The 17770-nt window shown below is 44.9% G+C and overlaps 2 protein-coding genes across 2 annotated transcripts; one reads left to right on the top strand and one right to left on the bottom strand.

The window, feature by feature from the left end:
• The first annotated feature begins 8119 nt into the window (after positions 1–8119).
• On the top strand, positions 8120–11171 carry LOC110490745 (hyaluronidase PH-20). Its single transcript, XM_021564201.2, has 6 exons — positions 8120–8332; positions 8532–8698; positions 8898–9285; positions 9489–9647; positions 9852–9941; positions 10746–11171. Exons 1-6 carry the CDS (start codon positions 8120–8122, stop codon positions 11169–11171), a joined length of 1443 nt encoding a protein of 480 aa, XP_021419876.1.
• A 1681-nt stretch (positions 11172–12852) lies between these two features.
• Positions 12853–16572, bottom strand: LOC110490275 (transmembrane protein 229A). The gene has a single exon (XM_021563571.2). It carries the CDS (start codon positions 16288–16290, stop codon positions 15268–15270), a length of 1023 nt encoding a protein of 340 aa, XP_021419246.2. The 5' UTR covers positions 16291–16572; the 3' UTR covers positions 12853–15267.
• Positions 16573–17770: the final 1198 nt, after the last annotated feature.

Raw genomic sequence — 17770 nt, 5'->3', positions numbered from 1 at the left:
AGAGAGTGACAGAGGGAGAGATAGAGAGATCAGAGAGAGACATAGGGAGAGATATAGAGGGAGAGATAGAGATCAGAGACAGATAGGTGAGATATAACTGTACCACAAGAGGGCAGTATATGCTAGGCAGAAATAAAGATCATATAATATAGCCCTTCTTTTTTCCCTTCTCCACTCATTCACTCATTCAACTGCACAAATGAATACTAAAAGGCCTCCCGAGAGGCGCAGCAGTGCTTGAGGCATCACTACAGATCCGGGTTCGATCCCGGGCTGTGTCACACACACAATTGGTCCAGCTTTGTCCGGGTTAGGGGAGGGTTTGGCCGGTCGGCTGGGATGTCCTTGTCCCGTCTCGCTCTAGTGACTCCTGTGGCGGGCGTTTCCTAAGGTGTTTCCTCCGACGCCTTGGTGCGGCTGGCTTCCGGGTTAAGCAAGTAGCGTGTCAAGAAGCAGTGTTTCGGAGGACGCGTGGCTCTCGACCTTTGCCTCTCCAGCGATGGGACAAGACTGTAACTACCAACTGTATATCACGAAAAAGGGGTAAAAAACTAAATACAAAAAAAAGTAACACTAAAAGGTATGAAAGGGACATCTACAGGAAAAGGCTGAGTGAGGAACCTGTGAAAATAGCATTGCATTGGAAAGAAAAAAATAAGAAAAAGGTTCCGTCTTTGTCAGAGCTTGGGCAACTCTGATGGGGGTGGGGGCCACCAGAAACATGAATTAATCCTGAGGGGTTGCGGTGGCTCACGGTTCTACATGCAGTCAGAGCCATCCCTAGCCTTTTGGGGCCCCTAAGGTCAATTGTGTTGCTCCCCCCATTTTACAATTGTACAACTCATTGGGTGGAGAAAAACGATTGCAGTTTTTAATATGATATCTGAGCGAGAGTGACTAACAAAATCAATGGGGATGGTGACTAATTGAGTGAATCCCAGTGACTGACATCACAAGTGAAAAACTGCTGATGCACAGCCACATTCCAAAACGGCACCTTGTGTATTCTACTATTCTAACTCTAATATCTTATATTGTATATTTTTATGTGTTACTGCCATTCGTCTTCAGGTGTGTATATCCCCCTCTACTGAAGGGGAACACAGTTCAAATGTCTACAGGCTCCAAGGCCTATCGGGAAAGAGAAAGGAAAGGGGGATACCCAGTCAGTTGTACAACTGAATGCATTCAACTGAAACGTGTCTTCCACATTTAACCCAACCCCTCTGAATCAGAGAGGTGCAGGGGGCTGCCTTAATCGACATCCACGTCTTCGGAGTGACTGCAATGGCAGCACACACTCATTTGACCATACCATACCATGCATGTTGTTTGTTTTTTGGTTTGAATTGAACAATTTAGCTTTGTTCGATTTTTCGTAACATTTTTGTAACAAGAAGAACGACAAATACATGGATTCTTATATTTCGACTTGAATCAAACTCTGGACATTGGATTCGTTTGCATCAAGACTAACAGTTCACCTCTCTCCATTATGGCGGAAGGATTAGGATGGAAATTGTATTGGGACAATTATATTGGACAATTTAGCCACCACAACCCCATGCATATGTCATACCAGGAGCACCATCTTGTGGTTGGATTTGAAAATGTACCGGAAAGTCACTCACATGCAAATTCTCTCTGACTTTGTCTTCTCAAAAGACAATGTCAACAATGTACTATACAGTGGGGCAAAAAGTAGTATTTAGTATTAGTATTTTAGTATTTAGTCAGCCACCAATTGGGCAAGTTTTCCAACTTAAAAAGATGAGAGAGGCCTGTAATTTTCATCATAGGTACACTTCAACTATGACACACAAAATGAGAAAAAAAATCCAGAAAATCACATAAGTATTTGGTCAATAACTAAAGTTTATCTCAATACTTTGTTATATACCCTTTGTTGGCAATGACAGAGGTCAAACGTTTTCTGTAAGTCTTCACAAGGTTTTCACACACTGTTGCTGGTATTTTGGCCCATTCCTCCATGCAGATCTCCTCTAGAGCAGTGATGTTTTGGGGCTGTTGCTGGGCAACACGGACTTTCAACTCCCTCCAAAGATTTTCTATGGGGTTGAGATCTGGAGACTGGCTAGGCCACTCCAGGACCTTGAAATGCTTCATACGAAGCCACTCCTTCGTTGCCCGGACGGTGTGTTTGGGATCATTGTCATGCTGAAAGACCCAGCCACGTTTCATCTTCAATGCCCTTGCTGATGGAAGGAGGTTTTCACTCAAAATCTCATGATACATGTCCCCATTCATTCTTTCCTTTACACGGATCAGTCGTCCTGGTCCCTTTGCAGAAAAACAGCCCCAAAGCATGATGTTTCCACCCCCATGCTTCACAGTAGGTATGGTGTTATTTGGATGCAACTCAGCATTCTTTGTCCTCCAAACACGACGAGTTGAGTTTTTACCAAAAAGTTATATTTTGGTTTGATCTGACCATATGACATTCTCCGAATCTTCTTCTGGATCATCCAAATGTTCTCTAGCAAACTTCAGACTGGCCTGGACATGTACTGGCTTAAGCAGGGGGACACGTCTGGCACTGCAGGATTTGAGTCCCTGGCGTGTTACTGATGGTAGGCTTTGTTACTTTGGTCCCAGCTCTCTGCAGGTCATTCACTAGGTCCCCGCGTGTGGTTCTGGGATTTTTGCTTACCGTTCTTGTGACCATTTTGACCCCACGGGGTGATATCTTGCGTGGAGCCCCAGATCGAGGGAGATTATCAGTGGTATTGTATGTCTTCCATTTCCTAATAATTGCTCCCACAGTTGATTTCTTCAGACCAAGCTGCTTACCTATTGCAGATTCAGTCTTTCCAGCCTGGTGCAGGTCTACAATTTTGTTTCTGGTGTCATTTGACAGCTCTTTGGTCTTGGCCATAGTGGAGTTTGGAGTGTGACTGTTTGAGGTTGTGGACAGGTGTATTTTATACTGAAAACAAGTTCAGACAGGTGCCATTAATACAGGCAATGCGTGGAGGACAGAGGAGCCTCTTAAAGAAGAAGTTACAGGTCTGTGAGAGCCAGAAATCTTGCTTGTTTGTAGGTGACCAAATGCTTATTTTCCACCATAATTTTTACAAATAAATTCATAAAAAAATCATACAATGTGATTTTCTGGATTTTTTTCCCTCATTTTGTCTGTCATAGTTGAAGTGTACCTATGATGAAAATTACAGGCCTCTCTCATTTTGTTATTGGGAGAACTTGCACAATTGGTGGCTGACTAAGTACTTTTTTGCCCCACTGTATGTGAAATAATACATTAACCCTCTGTAACAGGGGTGTCAAACTCATTCCATGGAGGGCCTAGTGTCTGTGGGTTTTTGATTTTTCCTGTCAATTAATACCTAGACAACCAGGTGAGGGGAGTTCTTTACTAATTACTGACCTTAGTTCATCAATCAAGTACAAGGGAGGAGCGAAAACCCGCAGACACTTGACCCTCCATGGAATGAGTTCGACATGTGCTCTTTAACATCATACAATGTAATTGTATTTCTGACCTCCCCACGTCCACCTCCCATCCCCCATCAGAACCCTGTGCCTGTGGCCCTGGCACGTGTCCTCCCCCATCACCGTCACTGTCGACCACTCCCCAGCCCCATGACTGTAATCCTATAGTAAGCCAGTATTACCAGGTCAGAGGTCATATGTCACAGAGTTCATTGTGCGAAAAGAGAGAACATGAGGTGTGCTGCCAGTGCTATGTCCTCAATAGATTCAGAGGAATTTAGTCTATCACGATTCATAAAGTATAGCCCATCTTCATTTCAAAATGAGTCTGTTGTTGTTTTACTATCATTTCATATCGTACTAACTACATTCAATACTTGTACTACATTCAAGACTCTGCATTCAAGCCCTGGCCATTTTGTCTAATGATTTATGGTTTATTATGGTTTCTCAGTTCTACGTGAACCCTCCAGCCTGTATGTCTACCTTACATTTGACCTCACAATAATGTACCGTAAGCTGCAGAGAGACCTTGCAATACCTCCCACCCTCTCCCAGCTTGCCCTTTCCATGCCTGAAAGAAGTATGTATTCATCAGTGTCTGAATCGCATTGTCGCGTTGGAGGCCTAGGAGGAAAAACATGTCTGTTCCCACAAACACGTTTGACACCCCGGACTACAGTGGTGTTGCTGCTAGTGAGTCTCTAAGCAACATTCAGTGTAGGATCTATTACGTAATGGTCCTCTCTCCTGTCACTGAGGTGTGAGATGGTCTGCATAGACAACTAGTCTGGCCAGAGCGGAGCGCTGCACAGATAACCAGTGTTCCCATCGAGCTGCGTACTGGAGATGACCGAAACAATGTGCTCTGAACCAGACAATAGAAAGTTACAATTGTTATAAGCTCTTCCTCAGACTGTCAGGTTCAGGAAGTCTCACTGATTTAGATTACTACACAGCTACAGTGCTTTGATAACTAGCCCAGTTTCATAACCGGAACCCCTGTGTGGTTGACTGTGACATGTGACACCTCTATTTTAAGGCGGCTTTGATTCAGTGCAGTGTAAAGGCAATCAAATCAGAATGAGTAAGGCATTCGGAAATACTGCTATAAATACAAAAGCATAAACTGTTTGTGATGCTCTGTCCAGTCCCAATCTCAGTCCCAACCCCATATGCAGCCCCAGCTCATCCCCTTAAAGATCCCCTTACCAATCTCCTTATCGATCACAATCCCCATCCCCTGCCGAACCCCCATACCCCAGCCTAACCTAGCCCTAGTCCCATATGCTGCCTCAGCCGATCCTCTTAACAATCCGTATTTACTCCGGCCAAGCTCCTGCCCCCGGTCCCTGCCCCCGGTCCCAGACTGTTTGCTACAGAGGTTAAAACAGTACACGCTCCACAACCTCACACCCAGGTGTCTCATCCTCTCTTGCTCCAAGACCAACTTGGCTGGTGCAGACCATAACAAGTTATTCTTGATAGACAAACAGGCAGTGGTGGGTGCATCCTTATACACAGCTCTGCCCAGCTTTCTCCTCCCTCCTGTTGGTCTGTGTAGGAAATGGGTCTAGTCTCCTCTGTATAGGATACCCAGAAGGTTGTTTTTACAGTACCTTCTTAGTCTGGTCCGATGAGGTGCGAAAGCCATTTCTCCAAAAGCCAAGGTGTCTTCGTTGGATCCAGAGTGTCGTCAGATCAAGGAGCTGTGGTTAAGACCTGATGTGAAGGGATGACCAGGTACTGTGTCGTCTGTCTTTTACCTTGTCGTTATGTCTATCTGTGGGTTTGGCTTGGCAGGCTAGGGATAAGGGATAGTGATTATCCAAATGGCAGTTCCATGGCAGTTCTTCCATACAGTGCCAGCCATCTTTGTGGGCATCTTTGAGGCTGGCACTCAGCTGCCATAGCCAGCATTCTGACATGGCAACAACCTTTAGCCAAGGAGGTTCATTTAAGGACATGGGGAAAGGGATTGAAAAATGTTTGTGAGAAGATTGTTAAGACGATACAAATCTCTCTGTGAAACAAATAAATGTCTGTAGAAGTTCTAAATGACTGTAAGTTCTAAATGACTGTAAGTTCTAAATGACTGTAAGTTCTAAATGACTATGTTCTAAATGACTGTAAGTTCTAAATGACTGTAAGTTCTAAATGACTAAGTTCTAAATGACTGTAAGTTCTAAATGACTATAAGTTCTAAATGACTGTAAGTTCTAAATGACTATGTTCTAAATGACTGTAAGTTCTAAATGACTGTAAGTTCTAAATGACTGTAAGTTCTAAATGACTGTAAGTTCTAAATGACTATGTTCTAAATGACTGTAAGTTCTAAATGACTGTAAGTTCTAAATGACTAAGTTCTAAATGACTGTAAGTTCTAAATGACTATAAGTTCTAAATGACTGTAAGTTCTAAATGACTATGTTCTAAATGACTGTAAGTTCTAAATGACTGTAAGTTCTAAATGACTGTAAGTTCTAAATGACTATGTTCTAAATGACTGTAAGTTCTAAATGACTGTAAGTTCTAAATGACTATGCTCTAAATGACTGTAAGTTCTAAATGACTGTAAGTTCTAATTGACTGTAAGTTCTAAATGACTGTAAGTTCTAAATGACTGTAAGTTCTAAATGACTGTAAGTTCTAAATGACTGTAAGTTCCAAATGACTATAAGTTCTAAATGACTATGTTCTAAATGACTGTACGTTCTAAATGACTGTAAGTTCTAAATGACTGTAAGTTCTAAATGACTATAAGTTCTAAATGACTGTAAGTTCTAAATGACTATAAGTTCTAAATGACTGTAAGTTCTAAATGACTAAAATTCTAAATGACTGTAAGTTCTAAATGACTAAAACAAACAGCCATCTGTAAATCTGTACAGTATATATGCTCTATACGCAGTACACTTCCTACTGACAGTTTGTTGTCTGTTTCTTTGCTGAATGTTTCTCCTCCACAGGAGAAAGGATGGGTTGGTACATCCAGAAGAGCAGGGGCTTTGTACTGCTGCTGTCCGCCTTCACCCTCTCTCTCCTGGGTGTCATCAGCTCCACTACCCTCCTACCTCCAACAACCTCCAGCCCTTCTCTTACACTTACGGCCACCTCTCTTCTCACCCACACTTCCACATCCCCCCAGCTCCAACGTCAAACTTCCTTCACCACCTTAACCCTTCCTCTCTCTCAGTCCTCGCCCTCTCCTCTCCCCTACGCCACCATCTCACTCCTCTCCAAAACCACTGTTCCTCCTCTTCCCAAAAGCTCCCATGCTACTCTACCTCATACCACCCGTACCAAACCCAAAACTTTCCGCCCTCGACTCCCCCATACTACACGCCTCCTCCAAAAACCCTCCCGCCCTCGTCTCCCCAAAACTTCCCTTCCTATTCCTCTCTATACGACCAGTCCCCTCCCCAGAACTTCCCGCCTGCGTCTCCCCAAAATCTCCCCCACTCATCTGCTCAAAACCCCTCGTCCACTTCTCTCCAAAGCAATCATAATTCCTGTCTCTCAGTCCTCGCCTGCTCCTCTCTCTTACACCACCTCCACCACCATACATCCCCTCTCCACAAAAACTGTCCCTCCTTTCCCCAAAACCTCCCCTCCTCCCGTCCTCAATACCTTGCCTCCCCTAAACCAAACCTACCGCCGTCGTCCCCCCAAAGCCTACCGCCCTCATCCCCCCGAAACCTACCGCCCTCGTCTCCCCAAAACATCTCCTTCTCTTCTCCCCGACATAGCCAGTCCCCTCCCAAAAACCTCCCTGACTCATCTCCCCAAAACCTCTCGCCCTTGTCTCCACATAACCTCTCACCCTTGTCTCCCCAAAATCTCTCGCCCTCGTCTCCCCAAAACTACCTCCCTTCTCCTTCCCAAAACCTCCCCTGCTCCTACTCCCTATATGACCATTCCCCTACCCAAAACCTCTTCCAAAACCCCCAAAACTACCTTTCCTCATCTCCCCATAATTTGCCCCACTCGTCTTCCCAAAATCTCCCACCTTCGTCTCCCCAAAATCACTGTGCCTCCTTTACCCAAAACCACTACCCCTTCTCTCTTTCAGTTCTCCCCTTATCCTGTCCCCTACACTTCCTTCACAACCACTGTCTCTCCTCTTCCCGATACCTCCCATCACCTAACCAAAACATATCGCCGTCGTCTCCCCAAAATCTTCTCCTCTCATCGCCCGAAAACCTCTCGGCCTCGTCTCCCCAAAACTACAACTCCTCATCTCCCGAAAACCGCCCGCCCCCGTCCTCCCAAAACGACCATCACTCCTCTCCCCCAAATCTCCACCTCTCCTTTCTCTCAGTCCTTCCCCGTTCCTCCCCTCTATACTTCCTCCACCACCATCCCTCCCCTATTCACAACCACCATCACACCCCCCCCCAAAACCTCCCCTCCTCCACCTCCCCATACCACCCCTCCCCTTCCCAAAACATCCCGCCCTCGTCTCCCCAAAACGACCAAACCTCCTTTACTCAAAACCTCCCCTTCTCTTCCTCCTCCTCTCCCCCATACCACCAGTCCCTTCCCCAAAACTTCCCATCCACGTCCCAAAACTACCACTCCTCATTTCTTTCAGGTCTTCACCCCTCCTCTCTCCAGAACTACTGTTCCTTCTCTTCCCAAAACAACAATGGCTCCTCTTCCCTCTACCACGCGTCCCTTACCCAAAAACTCCACTCCTCATCCGCCCAAAACCACCCCCCATCCTCTCCCCCACACTGCCCCCCCTCTATTTGACCGTGAGCCCTTCATAGTGACCTGGAACATCCCAAAGCTGGTCTGTAACAGGTACAACATCTCCCTGGACACCTCCCCCTACAGAGGCGTGGCCACACCTGCCAAGGTAAGAAACAATAAGTACATTCCTCTTGGATAGCTGGTAACGTGTTTGAAATTGAAGGATGTCCATAACAATATTTGACACATCAAACCTGAAACAATCATATACTTCAATGTCCTAACAGGGATTTATTGCGAGAAGTACAAGACATAACTTTTTCCTAACAAAAACGTTACTGTGCTTCCTTCCTCCCTGTTTCTAGGTGCCAGGTCAGTTCCTGTCTCTGTTCTATACTGACCGACTGGGGCTCTACCCCCACGTAGACCTGCCTTCCAGGCAGCAATTCTACGGAGGCATCCCCCAGAGAGGAAACCTTAGGGCCAGTCTGGCCAAGGCTCGGGCTGACATCAACTACTACATCCCCTCCAAGTACTGACCTAGAATCAGCTCCAAAACCCTAACCTTAATTATTAACCGTGTAGAGGTTGCCCTTAGGCACAGATCGATGTTAAGCTTACCATGTTCAAACACTAACCTTAACCATTAAAGGAGAGTTGGGGACACAAAACTGACCTTAGATCAGTGCATAATAAGTCTATAACTTTACTGCTCCACCACCTCCCTCCAGGACGGCCCGTGGCCTGGCTGTGATCGACTGGGAGGACTGGCGCCCCCTGTGGGCCAGGAATTGGGGCTCCAAGTGGATCTACAGGACCCTATCAGTGACCCATGCCCGCCAGAGGGACCGCTCCCTCACAGCCTGGCGGGCCACGGCTACGGCCAAGAAGCAGTTCCAGGCAGCAGCCCGCAGCTACATGGCAGAGACTCTGTCCTTGGGTAGCCGCCTCAGGCCCAACTACCAGTGGGGATTCTACCTTTTCCCCAACTGTTATAACCATGGATGGATGGTGCCGGGATACACAGGGAGATGTACCAAGGAGGTGATGGGGCAGAATGATGAGCTGCTCTGGCTGTGGGAGGCAAGTTCCGCACTCTACCCCTCTATATACCTGCAGGTAAGAATGTTTTTTGTTTGTTGGGGGTGGGCAGGATATGACTAATTCATAATCTAACATCTACCCCCAGATGTGTTTTGGTTTTGCCATCTCCTATCTAGTCTGTCAGGTTATACTAAAGTGCTTCCTAGTTTGTAGTGCTTCCTAGTTTGTAGGTAAGGTAAGGGAGACTAACTCGTATGGGGTTGTTGTGCCTCTTTTAGGCGTCTCTAGGGGACAGGCATAGCGCCGCCCTCTTGGTGAGAAACCGAGTCCAAGAGGCGCTGAGGGTGTCTGCCCTGCCCGCCCGGCCCACCACCGCACCCGTCTACGTGTACACACGACCCGTCTTCATCGACCAGAACAGACGCTTCCTCAGCCAGGTGAGAAATATCTTCTTACAGAGGCTTTTGACCAATCCTAAATGAGTCTCTAGCCCCCCCCCCCCCCCCCCCCCCCAGACACATGAAACAGGGTGATGGTGGGGTTCTGAGGTCAGAGAAATGTTGTCATGAGGTGCAGTTACCTCTGTCATACCCCCTACCACCGTAATAATAACCCTGCTTTAACCGTGTGATGTTCTCCAGGGGGACCTGGTCAGCACCATCGGGGAGAGTGCTGCCGTGGGGGCCTCAGGAGCCGTGCTGTGGGGGGCCAGTGCCGACTACGATGACAAGGTTAGGTGATACTCTAGCCCTGTTCATACCTGGTTGTGACATTTGTCCACATCTTGTCCACATTCTGATTGTGCCCACATTTTCATGCAGGTGTACGTAGACAATCAAAAGATGCATTGTGATCAGATCTTGCTCAGCACCTCCGGAGGTGGTCAGGCACACATTGTGTCTGGATATCTTACAAGTGTACATGGATCTGGACGGTGAAACCATTTAAATCATCCTTATCCTGCCTTCTAAAATATTTGACAGGTGGCACCATTAACTTATGGCATTAATATGTATCTTAAAACAAATAAATACGCATACAGGGAGGGACCAGGAAATCTGGTCACAATGTGGACACAATGGACAGATTTGAGTCACACGTTAATACCAAAGCCTCACATAGTTCTGAAAATGTGGGCAAAATCAGAATGTAGACAATATCAGGACAAAGGACGCATGCTAGAGCCAGGTATAAACAGGGCTTCTGACACACATACACACTCAAGGTGATACTCCCTACTCACACTGAAAGCCAATGCCACTGACATGTATAGGGTGCCATTTGGGACACAGAACATTGTTTTAAGCAACAAAACTATACGAAAACAGGAAAAAGTATTCTCACCATGAATAGAATATTACGTTAAACTCCAGCACACATGAATCCACTTGACTTCCTTTGGTGTATTGTTCCTTCCCTCCACCCTCCCTTCCCACGGGCGTCCTGTGAGCCTCACTAGGTGTACCTCACCACTACGCGTGGACATGAAGAGTTTTCATTTCCTCTGAGCTTTTTCTCTCTCTCCCTCCCCATAGGCGTCCTGTCAGGCTCTTTCCTCGTACCTCACCACCACGCTCAACCCCTACGTCGCCAACGTGACAGCCGCCGCCCAGCTCTGCGGCGACTTCCTGTGCCAGGGGAACGGGCGCTGCGTCCGGAAGCACTACGAGTCGGACCACTACCTCCACCTGTCCTCAGGGAACTTCCGTATCCTCCGGGCCAGGGGCACGTACATGGTCCTGGGGACGCCCAGTCTGGCTGACCTGACTCTCTTCTCCAGGAGGTTCACCTGTCAATGCTATGCAGGACGGACATGTTCCCCCAAGCTGCCCATACACCTGTCTAAAGCACTGGTGTTTAGACTGAAGCATCAGGGTCTGTCAGACAAGACTAAGACACTGAATAAAGTGATCGCTGATATGGAACAATCAACCATTAAAGAGAACTTGAAAAAACACTGAAACACCAATGGATGGATCATGAGTGTTGACCTGTGTAACTGGACTGTGTCCTATGTAACATACACAAGGTGGCCCAAGTCTCTTGTTTGACCTTCATAATAATACTGTAATAATTATCAGAGGTAAGTGATGTGCGGCAGGGTAGCCTAGTGGTTAGAGCATCGGACTAGGAACCGAAAGGTTGCAAGTTCAAATCCCCTAGCTGACAAGTTACAAATCTGTTGTTCTGCCCCTGAACAAGGCAGTTAACCCACTGAAAATAAGAATTTGTTCTTAACTGACTTGCCTAGTTAAATAAAGGTAATAATATCTCATGCAGATGTTGATTGCAGATAAGGACAATAGAGTGTGCCATGCAGTACTGTGCCATGCAGTACTGTAAAACCTGGGTGTTTCAGGTCGCTGTTTTCTCTGTGTCTTAATAAGGTTCAGGCTGCAGTAATGATGAAGCTCCTCACTGATTTACCGGTCTACTGATGTCATTCGGCAGGAAATAGATATGTTGCGACTGGAACAAAGAAGAGTTTCTTGCAAGTAGAGATGGTTAATCTGTGACAACATTCCTTCAGTAGTTATTTGTATATCATTTGAGTGCATATGTAAATCAAAACACGACTCTCTGTCTCTGTGAGTATTTACAGTGTCATTGGTTGACCCTCACGGTGTTGATGTTTTGAAGACAGGCACCTATTACAGCTATTACAGCTGTTGTTATAAATATTTTATTAATTGACATTGACAAGACTAATAGTTTCTTCTCCACTCACTGCGAACGACTGTAATGAAAGTTAAAGGCCAATAGTGTAATATGAGATTTTCCTTGCCCTGCCCTGATAATAATATACCTTGAGTGTGTGTGTGTGGATGACTCCTGCCTTGGTTTGGAGTTTCTTGAAACTCGAGGGGGGTAGACCACGGTAGAGCCCAAAGCCTTATTAAGCATTAAAGTAGATTACTGTAGATATTTGGAATTTAAGCGTTAGCCTGCTTTACTCTGTAAAGAATGACCTTGAATTTTAGCCAGACTTCTGGAGTTAGACCTATTAAGAGTTTGAGCGTGTGCGAGTGTTATAACTGGAAATGGACAAGTGATACCTCAGAGAACCAGTGAAGCAGTAAGCAGCAACACTAAATACTGTGTTAGTATCATTGTTTTACTGTTGTAACAAATAGAGGAAGTCTGCAGGGAGATAATGAGTCCAGAAGGAGAAGTGAATGATGGGAGCCATCCGGCCAATTAGATAAGCCAATGCTGTCCCTAGAAATGTATGGCCAATCAGATAGGCTGATGGTGCTGTGTCGCTGGGTATCAGATATATGAGAACATAAATAACAGGTCCCTACATGTACAACACAGCTCTTCTTACCTTACCCCTCCAACCGCGCTGAATGGCCTCCTTGACAACTTTCCATGGGTAGCCTAGTCTAAACACACACACACATACACACACGCGCGCACGCACACACACACACACACACACGTACACACAACACACACACACACACGTACACACACACACACACACACACACACACACACACACACACACACACACACACACACACACACACACACACACACACAACAAACAGTGCAGAGGTGGAAAAACCAGATTCATCATCTCTGCCTCTCATACAGACTCAATCTGACACCAGGCACAGATAAGAGTCATTTAGTATCTCTTGATCCACTCACAGAGCAGTGTTGACTTTATATATTTGAGGTGCGGTTTCCTGTAAAGGTCAGGCATTTAGTTTTTTATGACATTGTGCAGCTTTCCAAGGAAGCTGATCTGAGAGAAACACAGACAACCTGTAAATACAAACAATTTAGTGAGAGCACAACGTCAATCAAGACAACATGAACATGAACTGGGCCAACCTTGTCGGTTCAACATGGAATTCTTTGAGATTGAAGTAATGTACAGTATACAGGCAACACTATTTCCATCCAGTGATTGATTCAATTCAATTCCACCATGGGCATACTATAGCAAGAATACTTTCGGGCTCCCTTCATTTATAACCTAAAATAAACATGGTTTTACTTCCTCATTGTGAGCCATGTAGTACATGATTGTAGTGTATTATTAAATACAGTTGATCAACGATTTCCAAACCTCACATTTGAAAAGAAACCTTGTCATATAGTTAAGATAACAACTTCACCAGGGACAGGAGATCCTCCCCGACCACATAACCAGGAAAGAAACTCCTGGTCCTATTCACCATGTGTATCCTTCTTTTGCATCGCTCACAACAAAAGCCCACCATTTTGAAACGACAAACCAAAAGGAAAATAATTGTGTCATTTCAGTCCGTCCAGTGTGAGTCTCCAGACGACTGGAAGGTATTGTTTGTTCGCGCAGGACAGGGAAACTCCCACGGCATGAAACATTCAGTCCATATTCATAACAATCTGACACAAATCAACATGTGTAAAAGTTGTAATATTTTAATGACATTATGTTATAAGATATTTCTCCCTGCACTAGTATTACTCATCAATATTACCAGCTTTCAGTTACCTCCAACCTTCGTTTCACGGGATCCCCAAGACTGATGAAGGCAGGCAGTAAAATGCATTAAAAACATGCTAGAGAATCATGACAATCAGTAAAAATAGCAAAAACGATAGGTTTCAAAACGTACTTTCCAAAGAGTATAAGGTTGGAACAGGTTGCTAATGAAGTCACAGTGCCAGGTATCCACACATACTGTATGTGTTTGGCCCCTCAGAGAGAACATGAGACTTGACCGTTTGGTACATTGGCAAACGAGGAAATAAAACAGGCAGAAAGATATATGCCAAAGAGCTCTATGCATGGAGGTTGATCCCAGACCTGGATTCAAATACTATTCTGAAATCATTTCAAATACTTTATCTAGGCTTGATTGAGCTTTCCTGGCGTGGAACCAATAGAATAGCTGCAAAAATTCAAACCCCAAACCCCGTCCATCTCGCACTCCGGGCAGGTTAAAACAAACAGTGAAAGTGCCTGAAAGATTTCAAGTAGTATTTGAACCCAGGTCTGCTGACTCCCGATATTGCCCATTCCAGATCAACCTATAGTGTAAACCATAAAAATCTGACTCGTGCTCCACTGCTTTATAAATGTTAGGTAAACAAGCCTGGGGCTGGGATGCCCCTATGTAACGAAGGGAGAAATATAAAGCTGATCATCAGGGTCTGTCTGATTGGCACACATTGCCTGTTTACATGACCCAGATTAAGCCTATAGTTGTAGACTAAAAAGCACTATCAATTCCCCATTGAGCTTCATTTTGAGTTCGGACAGGCCTAGGGGGAAACTGGCCCACAGTGTAGTTCAGTTTGTCTTTAGTCCAGCTGTCTGTAGGTTTGCTCAGAAAGGCACTCCAACACAGTAAGGTTAAGGTTTGGTTCAGAAAAAGATTCACAGTGAAATGAATTCGGTCCACCACCTGTTCTATTCGGTTCGATTACATCTCACGCTACATACATTTTGAACTTTTTAGAAGCTATTTTATTTCCAAATGTCATGCATTGTTTTTAAGGTAATACGATTTAAGCAATTAAGTGATCATGAATGCAGCCATGCAGAAATGAGTTCAAAGCATGCTCTGGGATTGAAGAGACCAATCTAGTCAAATGGTGCCTCCATGCATATGGCTGACTTTGTCAATATAGTTTAGGAAATAATTCACAGCTCTAAAATGAGCAAGCAAGTAAAGTGTAAAATGTTAAATATTATTGTTTCATCTACATCAAAGTTCGAAATGTCAGTTGTCATCACAGCAGAAGGCATGTCTGTGTGTCATCACATGCCAGGCAAGGCATGTCTGTGCTTTTAGGCTACCTGTCACAAATTGATAGGCTATTTGTTAGAATCACTGATAAAAGATGCTGTCTAAACAGCCACATCAATTCCACATTTCCACAAGGGAAATACACATGATTTAAGTCCGGGTACAACATTGATGGTCTTAAATGTCCTCTTCTTTCTTTGTATTGGTATCAATAGTTCCTAAATCAAATGTGACCTAGGCCTATAATACAGTTTTTTTCCCTGGACACATGGCAGACGTTGATGCCAGCGCCCTGCCCTGGGTGCCTTCACTCCTCGTCTTTGGCACACACCACCACGCGCAGCAGAACGCTGGACAGAATATCCTGGTAGAGACTGATGCAGACCCATCCGGGCAGGTAGAGGAGCGTGATCAGGCCCATGAAGTTGAATGGATAGTGGGAATAGTCCCATGAGCATGCGCCGTACTGCCGCAGCGCCAGCCCCCAACAGAACTCCCAGGTGTAGATGAAGCAGATATAGATGGGGAGCCGCCTCCAGGTGCTCCAGCCCCGTCTGAAGTGCAAATGCAGGTAGAGTTTCTCTACCACGAAGCTGCAGCTCCCGTACATCAGGAAGGACCACAGGGACGTGTGGCCGCTCATGGTCCGGTCCGATTTCTCCACAAGGTTGAATATCGAGGTAAAAAAGATCTCGTCCAAAAAGCCGTGCATTCCAAAGAAGAGGAATCGCACAACATCGGGCAGACCATTATTAGGCAGCGGCTCCAGGGTGCGCTTTTCCGGTGTAGACATGGTCCGTTTCCCGGGGCAGTGGTAGCGCAGCCGCTCAAGCCCCTTGTGGAAAACTTGGGTGAAGTACAGTGCCAGTAGGTAGTGAACGACGAGATGAGTGGCAGAGACTATTCTAACGTGCTCGGTCAGCGTGTTTATATTCCCAATCAGGATCTGCAACCCAATGTACACAGAGGGATAAAAAACAAGGTGAAAAATGACTGTGCGTCCTTGAAAGCACTTCTTTTGCGAATATATTTTTTCCAGCAAAAAATGGGTCACCGAGTGCATGATGCAGAGGTACGGGGAGGAAAAGCCGAACAGTTTGGGGTCGCTGTCAGCCAAAAGCCCCTGTGCCGACGACAGGAGGATATCCAAAGTGATACCGTGCATCCCATAGAAATAAAACCGCAACCATTGTGGTAGCTCTGTCATTGATTCGCCCGCGTCCCCTAACTCGCTGGAAGGATCTCTCTGCCCGGGCTTCCTCGCTGCTCTCAGACTGCCACTTGCCTGTCCTGCCCGGCTCCGTGGGCTCTCTCTCCGACAGCTGGCCATGGCTGATCTCTCTCTCTCCTCGGAGAGAATCAGAGAGCAGCTCTTGTTCTTTGTTCCTGGCACATTCTGTACTTTAACCGAGCTGCCGCGGTGTCGTTAGCGGCTTTGCACCTGACAGCGCCTGTGCCACAGCAAAGATGTTCTATTATATTGATAAGATAGTCGAGTGACCGCTTTAACAATTGAAATACATGTCCTCAAAGGTGGAAGGCAGGTGGGAGGAGGCGAGATCAGATGGGACAATTCTAGTCAACGAGAGGGCAGATAAGCTTGTGAACAACAGGCACAAAGTCAAACACAGTATGGCTACAGTATGAAGATAGGCAGAAACTGCTTCTCCAATAGAAATCCCAGATCATGCTTGTAGGTAATGTCATATTCCTTGCTAGATACAACTTTGAGGTTTCAAGCAAGGAATATGACACTGTTATTAAAGCTATACATAGTGGGATAAAATCTTTACTTCAGAATAATGCATATTTTGGAATAACTCCATTTGTAAGTGATATCCAGGTGAACGGCATAGGTTTACTAGATAAGAAATTTAACGATCGTTTATTAAGGGATATTTTCTACATGAAGTCTATTCCCTCTGTGATATTTTGTTGGGCTTCATCGTTTGATGTAAACTGGCGCCGTGCTTGGCTCACTGCACACAAATGTATGGTGGCCAATAAAGTAAAGGAGATCTCCTTTAAGATTATCCATAGATTATATCCGTGTAATAGCTTGATTTCTAAATATATACCTGATGTTACCTGTGAATGCAGTTTTTGTAAACTACAAACCGAATCTATTGAACACTTATTCTGTTATTGTTTACATAGTGAAGTGTTCTGGACTGATGTAAAACTATATATTGGCAACAAAATGCATACAACCATTGAAATATCTAAATTGGACATATTATTTTACCACACTGATTCCACAATTGAACGTGAGTATATTAAAAATCTCTTTCTTTTATTAGGAAAATTGTTCATACACAAATCAAAAACTATTTAGAATCATTAAAACGTATGCAAAACAAAATGTCTTAAACATGTATTCGTTACATGGTTGTATTTTAATTGATATAATGTGGATTTGTAATTTAAAGAAGAAGAAGATATATTCCTTATTTCTTTGTGGAATCGCTCTGGCTGTTCTGTTTATTTGTGTGTTTTGCATGTCACTGTTTAATAAAAAATAAAATAAATGAAATAAACTCATGCGCAAAAAAAATGTAATCGGATCAATTGGTAATTTCGCGCCGAACTGCGCATGTGCAAATCAAAGCAGCTCCTTCGATGTAAAGTTTTTGATAAAAATTAAAACGTGTCAGTTTGTCACTTTCACAAGGTTGGAGTAATGACATGTTCAACTACTTAAGATATTGGCTTGAATCTAGGTTGTGCCTTTATATTTATTTAGAAAATTAACAACTAAAGAAACATTTTCACTTCTCTCATTGACTTCTCAAACCCCAAACCCTGACCTG

The sequence above is a fragment of the Oncorhynchus mykiss genome, chromosome 15 (assembly GCF_013265735.2).
Source record: "Oncorhynchus mykiss isolate Arlee chromosome 15, USDA_OmykA_1.1, whole genome shotgun sequence".
Taxonomy (NCBI): Eukaryota; Metazoa; Chordata; class Actinopteri; order Salmoniformes; family Salmonidae; genus Oncorhynchus; species Oncorhynchus mykiss.
The sequence above is the reverse complement of the archived record's forward strand: the minus strand, read 5'-3'. Positions and strand labels throughout refer to the sequence as shown.